Source organism: Nicotiana tomentosiformis, chromosome 2, assembly GCF_000390325.3.
Source record: "Nicotiana tomentosiformis chromosome 2, ASM39032v3, whole genome shotgun sequence".
NCBI classification, from domain to species: Eukaryota; Viridiplantae; Streptophyta; class Magnoliopsida; order Solanales; family Solanaceae; genus Nicotiana; species Nicotiana tomentosiformis.
The window spans coordinates 159,120,986-159,129,276 of NC_090813.1; the positions used below are offsets into that span (position 1 = coordinate 159,120,986).

Genomic DNA, 8,291 nt, shown 5'->3' on the forward strand with positions numbered 1-8,291 from the left:
CAAGTCTAAAATCATCATACAAATCTATTGGAACCTTTAAATCTCGATTCCAAGGTTGTTTACTCAAACTGTTGACTCAAGTCAAAGTTGGCCACCTTTGGCCACTATTATGGAACTAAGTGTTATGAATTCAACCTGAATATAAAACAGTAAAAGCACGTACGGGAAGTCTTCAATAGGGGAACGCGGATCTGTAAAGCAAAATGAACGGTCAGGTTGTTACATTCTCCACCTCTTAAACAAATGTTCGTCCTCGAACGGATCTAGAATCATACCTGGCGTGCTGAATAAGTTTGGATATCTGCTCCGCATGTCCTCTTCAGCCTCCCAAGATGCCTCCTCGACTGGTTGGCCCCTCTACTGGACCTTCACCGTAGAAATCTTCTTAAACCTCAACTGGAGAACATCCCTGTCAACAATGGAAACTGGCTCCTCCTTATAACCCAAGATCTCATCTAGCTGAACCGTGTTGTAATCTAAATCATGCGACCTATCGGCATGGTACTTCCGAAGCATAGACACATGGAAAACCGGATGAACTCCCGATAGAATGGGAGACAAAGCAAGCTCATAAAACTTCCCCAACTCGCCTTAACACCTCAAATGGGCCAAAAAAATTTGAACTCAGCTTGCCCTTCTTTCCGAACCTTATGATACCCTTCATCGGTGAGACCTTCTGAGAACTTTCTCGCACACCATAAATGACAAATCACACGATTTCAGATACGCATAACTCTTCTGTCTAGACTGTGCTGTGCGAAGTCGCTCCTGAATCAACTTTACCTTATCCAAGGCATCCTTTACCAAATTAGTACCATATAACCTAGCCTCGCTGGGCTCAAACCAACCGATGGGGGAACAACATCGCCGACTATATAAAGCCTCGAATGGGGCCATCTCGATGCTGGTCTGATAACTGTTGTTATAAGAAAACTCGGCCAATGGTAAAAATCTATCCCACTACCCTCCAAAGTCAATAACACCTGATCTAAGAATATCCTCCAGAATCTAAACTGTCCGCTGTGACTGCCCATCGGTCTCCGAATGAAAAGCTGTGCTGAGCTCTGCGTGGGTACCCAAATCACTCTGTACTGCTCTCCAGAAATGTGAAGTGAACTGAGGGCCTTTATCTGAAATGATGGAAATAGGCACACCAGGCAGTCGGACAATATCCTGAATATAAATCTGGGCCAACCTCTCTGAAGAGTACATGGTCACCACGGGAATAAAGTGTGAAAACTTGGTCAGTCTATCGATAATGAACTAAACAAAATTGAACTTCCTTAATGTCCGCGGCAATCCAACTACGAAATCTATGGTGATGCGCTCTCACGTCCACTCCGGTATAACCATCTACTGAAGTAGGCCACCTGGCCTCTGGTGCTCATACTTAACCTACTGGTAATTCAAACATCTAGCCAGATGCTCGACTATGTCCTTCTTCATCCGCCGCCACCAGTAATGCTGCCTTAGGTCATGATAAATCTTCGTAGCACTTGGATGAATAGCATACCGCGAACTGTGTGCCTCCTCTAAAATCGTCTCCCTTAGACCATCAACATTAAGAACACATAGGCAAACCTAGAGTTGCAGAACACCATCATCATCGATAGTAACCTCCTTGGCATCACCCAGTAGCACCATCTCCCTAAGGACCAGCAACTGCGGATCATCATAATGGCGAGCCTTGATCCGCTCGAATAAAGAAGACCGATCCACAACATGAAAGAACTCGACTGGGCTCTGAAATATCCAACCTCACAAGTCTGTTAGCTAAGGACTGAATGTCCAAAGCCAATGGACTCTCCTCTACTAAAATGAATGCAAAACTACCCATACTCTCCAACTTTCTACTCAAGGCATTCACAATCACATTCGCCTTGACTGGATGATAAAGGATGGTGATATCATAATACTTCAGTAACTAAAGCCACCTGCGCTACCTCAAATTAAGATCCTTCTGCTTAAACAAATGCTACAAACAGCGGCAATCGATGTAAACCTCACAGGACACCACATAAAGATAATGCCTCAAGATCTTGAGAGCATGAACTATCGCGGCCAACTCCAAATTATGTACAGGGTAATTCTTCTTGTATTGCTTCAGCTGGCATGAAAAATATGCAATAGCTTTCCCTTCCTGCATCAATACACAGCCCAATCTAACACGTGAAGAGTCGAAATACAGAATATACATCCCTGAATCGGAGGTCAACACTAACACCAGTGTTGTAGTCAAAGCGGCCTTGAGCTTCTGAAACCTCGCCTCTTAATCATCGGACCATCTGAACGGAGCACCATTCTGGGTCAATCTAGTCAAAGGTACTACAATAGACCGGAAGCCCTCCACAAACCGACGATAATAACCTGCTAACCCCAAGAAACTCCTGATCTCGATCTCTGTGGTAGAAGGAGGCCAACTCTGGACTGCCTCGATCTTCCTATGATCCACCTTAATACCCTCACCTGATACAACATGCCCCAAGAAAGCCACAGAATCTAACCAGAACTCGTACTTGGGGAACTTAGCATATAACTTCTGTTCCTGCAAGGTCTGAAGCACTAACCTCAAGTGCTGCTCATGCTCCCCCATACTACGCGAGTAGGTCAACATGTAATCAATGAATACAATGACGAATGAGTCAAGATATGGCCTGAACACGTGGTTCATCAAATCAATAAATGCCAACGGGGCGTTAGTCAAACCGAAGGACATCACTAGAAAATCATAGTGCCCATATCTTGCCCGGTAAGCCGTATTCGGAACATCCGAAGCACGAATCTTTAGATGATGATATCTAGATCTCAAGTCGATCTTCGAGAACACTCTAGCACCCTGTAGCTAATCAAATAAATAATTAATGCCTGTCAATGGGTATTTTTCTTGATGGGGACTTTGTTCAACTGGCAGTAATAAATGCACATCCATATACTCCCATCCTTCTTCTTCACAAATAATACCGGTGCGCCCCAAGGCGACACACTTGGTCTGATGAACCCCTTCTCAAGAAACTCTTAGAGATGCTGCTTTAACTCTCTCAGCTCTTTTGGAGCCATGCAATAAGGCAAAGTAGAGATAGGCTAGGTGCCTGGCACCAAATCAATGTCGAAATCGATATCTCGATCCGGCGGCATACCTGGTAGATCAACAGGAAATACATCGAAAAACTCTCATACCACTGGTATTGAATCTATCACGGGAATCTCTATAGTAGTATCCCGAAAAAAGGCCAAATAGGATAAACAACCATTCTTGACCACATGTCGAGCCTTCGAGAAAGAAAAAATGCGACTGGAAGTACCAACAGATGAACCCCCCACTCTAATATGGGCAAATCAGGAATCGCCAAGGTAATAGTCTTGGCATGGCAATCAAGAATTGCATGGTACGAAGACAACCAGTTCATGCCTAGGATAACCTCGAAATCAACCATATCGAGCAACAGAAGATTCGCTCTGGTATCATAACAAGAGAAAGTCACCACACAGGACCGGTAGACCCGATCCACAACAACAGAATCATCCACTGGTCTGGACACATATGTAGGAGTCCGGAACCAATGTGTTGTAAAATTAGACTCAAAACACCAAAATATGTGAAAAAATACCTGAGAACATTTTTATATATAGCGCATGGAATTCATGTGCTATACCTTAACGACACGTTTCTTTGTTAAGGTATAGTACGTATAATTCATGCGCTATGCCTTAGGTTGAAAAGGCAGTCAAAGACTTAGTATAATACATCAAATACATGCACTATATAGGTATAGCGCATGTAATTCATGCGCTATACCCATTTAAATAAACCGGTCGTCTTCTTCATGACAGAAAACAAAAAAATGCCCCCCTATTTTTAAAAGAGAAAAACTCCATTGGAGCCCACACCTTCCCCAAAATCTTGTCTCATTATTATCTTATTGATCTAACACCCGATCCAAGGTTGCCTCATGGAGTGAAACTCGTTTATTGCTCGATTCGATGGTCAAAGCTTCATTATTTCTCCATTCAAAAAAATTCAAAAAGAGGTATGTCGAAAGACTTTTTTAGTATAAGTGATATATATATTTGAGTAATTAGTTGTTATTACTGTATTGTATGATTTTGTGAGTTTTTTTTGAATTTTTTTATTTTTTTATCCGAAATAGTTTAATGTTTAGCAAATTTGTATGAAAATCGTTTATTATATCTTTGTTGTATAGTTGTTGAATAATTTGTATTACATGTCTACTATTTTTATAATTGTACGACAATAATATGTGTTTTTGGTGTTATTTAGTGTCCTTTAGTGTTATGTAGTGCCCTTTAGTATAGTAGAACTATAAATAAATTTAAATTTATGTTATTTGATGTTATTTATTGCCATATGTAGTAGTGTGCCTTTAGTGCTCTTTCATATTCTTTAGTGTAGAACAATAACTATGTGTCCTCATTAACGAATAAAATATTACGTGTATAGTAAATGTATTATGGATGAACAATAACCAGTTAGAGTAATCAATTATGGATAAAATATTAATCAATTATTAAGTGTATAGTAAATGTATTATTAGATATGAATCATAAAATAATTAATTGTTAGTACAAAAGAGACGCTGCAGATTTTTGTGCAAAATATAAGAAATTAACATACAAATCGTTATGAACAAAATAAATACTTAATAGTAATGTTTTTAAAATAATATCAAATAGTTAAACAAATTAAGTATTTAGTATTATCTTAATGAGGAATATGATTGTTAAAAAATTGACAGTACGTAAAAGAGACCGTGTCATTTTTGTTTGGTTAAAAGTATTAAATTAAGACATATATCGTTATGAACACAATAAATACTTAATAGTAATTTTTATAAAAATAATTATTACAAATATCTCGATAAGTTAAATGAATTAAATATTTAATTTTCCTATAACGATGAATAAATATGAAAACAATGACAGTACAAACAAAACCCTGCTGAATTTTAGTCGTAAAATTCAAAAAACTAACATATAAATAAATATTTTATATCAAACTAAGTAATAATATACAAATTTATCAATTAAATATTAATATAAAAAATATCACAATATATTTCGATTAATTAATATTATTCAATTTAAAGACATAGTCATGGATCGTCCGTCTGTGCATCCTGGACCTGCTATTCGAGTGCTACTGTTGCTCCACGGTGGTCATAGGTCATCACACATCTGGGATGGACAGTTGCTGTCTCAGACCTTCCACCCCAGACGTATTGACAATTTTTGGGAGTTCATTAGGGACCACCCACTTAATCCTCATAGAGTTTATATGCCTTCAGTGGACTGGTTTTTACCGGATTGTAGAGGTTGGCCGGTTACAGTTCGACTGGCCCATGATCACGAGTATGATCGAGAGGTGGAGACCTGAGACTCACACATTTCATCTACCTTTCAGTGAGGCGACCATCAAGCCACAGGACGTGGAGGTATTATTCAGGTTGCCCGTTGATGGTTTGGCTGTCCATTACCCACCCGCTCTTAGGGATAATAGGAGAGTCGACTATCTTTAGATGTGGCAGAGGCTGACTGGATTCCAGCCAGCGGAGCTGACTGCTATGAGTAGCGTTAGTCGATTGTAGCTATTGCCTATTAAGTAGCATCTAGACACGCTGCACGAGGAGATCACGGATGACTCACCATTAAAGGCTATTGAGCGGTAGTCGAGGCTGTTGATATTGATGATGCTTGGTGGTATTCATTTCCCGAACACTTCGGGAAATCTTGTTAGCCTGCGGATTTTGCATCATCTGGAGCGGCTAGATGAGTTATCTACGTACATCTAGGGTGGAGCAATTCTAGCCTACCTTTATAGGTAGCTGTGCAGGGCGTTGTCACGCCCCAAAACTGAGGGACGCGACTGGCGCTTAACCGAGTGAACCCGACCGAGCAAGACTGTTAGATTTTCTTCTACCCAAACTCATCCACGAATGGAGATAATACATATTTTCATTAATTAGACAAAAAGGTGTTCACGTCTATAATACTAATTCATTTCCAATAGTTTCATCATTTTTAAAGTCTCAAATGGACAAGTAATACAACCACAACATAATATATTTTGTCTTTCCCAGCACCAATGCACAACCCATACTATATCTACGGAGCCTCTATAGATATAGAAGAGTAAAATGATAATGCCGACAACAAGGCCCCGGCTATACCTCAAACCGAATACACAAAGTACAAAAGATACATGACCCCAGGATGAAGTGGGACTCACCAAGTCAGCTGGGAAGAAGGTGTACTGCTATCACTGATCAATATCTCCTGCCGATGAACCACCTGCATCCATTTAAAGATGTAGTGCCCCCGGCAAAAGGGACGTTAGTATTGTCGAATAGCACTAGTATGTATAACTAAACACCCTCTCAATAGAATGACAAATAATACAAACAAGATTATCATAATATCAATGAATGCCTTAATCAACATCAAACCTCAATTTAGGATCAAGACAGTGTTCAAATTAATTCCCATATCTCACATTGGGAGATTTTTAATATCGATATACCATTGTCCATAATACCATTATTCACAATACTATTATTCACAAAACCAGTACCACCGTACTCCCAGCACAGAGTCCGATCACGACCCGATCAGCTGGGCTATCTCATTAGAGACATCAACCACAATTACTCTTAATATCAATACCACCGTCTTTAACACGGAGTCCGATCACGACCTGATCGGCTAGGCTATCCATTAGGGACATCGACCAAAATCACAATTTCAATTACAATTTCTAGCACAATCACCACCATGTGTGCGGCATGGTGCCCGATCACGACCCGACCGGCTAGGCTGTATTATTTGAGACATCAAATATTTTATATCAATCATCGTATTTCATATTACTTTCACATCTTTTCATTTCATTAGCACTAATGGCCTTAATTATAAGATCATTCTTGGCACGTTAGCCATAATCAGTATTTCATGCTCACCTTTTTTATTTCAAATATCATCATCATCATCAACAAAAATACAATTCAAATCAAGGTGTATAGTACACATGTGAGCAATTTATAGTCTAAGACACATATTGATATTTCACAAAATTTGGCATAATAGCCTTCGTTAAACTTTACTTGAAGTCGAAACATTATTAATGCACAACTCATATTTTAACACATCCTCAATTGCTAACATAACATGAATAAAGCATTTGAGATACTTGTCGAATATATGAACCACTCGGGACTTACATATTTTTCATGAATATCATGTGATTCAATTCTAAGAGAAAAGTTTAGCCAACATACCTCAATTGAGCTTCCTTAAACTCTAAAATGTTCCGGAATTCTTAGCAACTTCAATCAATTGTAGAAATATAATAAATTGAATCAAAATTAGGAAGATGATCATGGTTCTAGCTCATTTGAGCATTTTATCAAACACTAGGTGTGCACAAGGTTTCAAGGTCCTTTTATGGAGGATTCAATCATCCCACAACCCAATCTTTACCATGCTTAGTTCAACAATCTTCCTACACCCCTTGATATCACATGCATGTAAAATAATCAACTCTCATGCCCAAAAAGTATCTTGCTAATTACCCATTTTCAGATGATTTCGAAATTAGGGTTTATAGTGTAGAACCTTACCTCTAGGATGAAGACCTAGTAAGCTTCCCTTCATAATCTTCAAAAACTTGAGCAAGAATCGAAAAACAATTATTGAAGAACACCTTCTCACTCTAGGGCACTCTCTCTCACTCTAAAATGTTAGATTATCTCTCAAAAATGTCCCAAAATGTGTATTTAACAAAGTAGGGTCGGGTTTTAAAAACCTAAAAATGAAGCTCCGGAACAGGTTCTGCGGTCGCATATGCGACTGCATAATGGTTATGCGGACCGCATATCGGTCGCATAATTGGTGTCCAAAATGACCAAGAATCTTCCTGAGTCTGTGGTCACTATGCAGTCCGCATAACTATTCTGCGGTCGCATAGTGCACCGCATAACAGTTATGCGGTCGCATAGTCGACCGCATAATTGCTTCCAACTGACCCAATTAACTGCCTCACTCTGCGGCCATTATGCGGCCCGCAGAGTGATTCTGTGATCGCATAATGGACCGCAGAAATACACCCTTAATGCTAATTGTACACCCTTAAAGCTAATTGTACAGTTGATACAAAATTCATAGAAATTAAGTCTTATAATTTTCCTAGATCACAACTTTATAAATACATAGTGATTCAAACAAATAAGGATACTTTTTCTTCATTTCTTTCTCGACCTCCCAAGTAGTCTCTTCAACCT

General features: G+C 39.2%; 1 protein-coding gene across 1 annotated transcript; it reads right to left on the reverse strand.

The window, feature by feature from the left end:
* Positions 1-1,008: 1,008 nt before the first annotated feature.
* Positions 1,009-2,593, reverse strand: LOC138905941 (uncharacterized). Its single transcript, XM_070194455.1, has 4 exons — positions 2,330-2,593; positions 1,984-2,140; positions 1,758-1,884; positions 1,009-1,249 (listed from the first exon to the last, which is right to left on the reverse strand). The coding sequence occupies exons 1-4, from the start codon at positions 2,591-2,593 to the stop codon at positions 1,009-1,011; spliced, it is 789 nt and encodes a 262-aa protein (XP_070050556.1).
* Positions 2,594-8,291: the final 5,698 nt, after the last annotated feature.

Excerpts from the sequence above, each read along its gene's own strand:
- LOC138905941 (XM_070194455.1), bottom strand. The coding sequence starts at position 2,593 with ATGGGGGAGCATGAGCAGCACTTGAGGTTAGTGCTTCAGACCTTGCAG. Across the intron at positions 2,141-2,329 it reads TGGAGGGCTTCCGGTCTATT|GAAGGGAAAGCTATTGCATA; the intron begins GTAGTACCTTTG and ends GTATTGATGCAG. Across the intron at positions 1,885-1,983 it reads GGTTTACATCGATTGCCGCT|TCAAGGCGAATGTGATTGTG; the intron begins GTTTGTAGCATT and ends TTTATCATCCAG.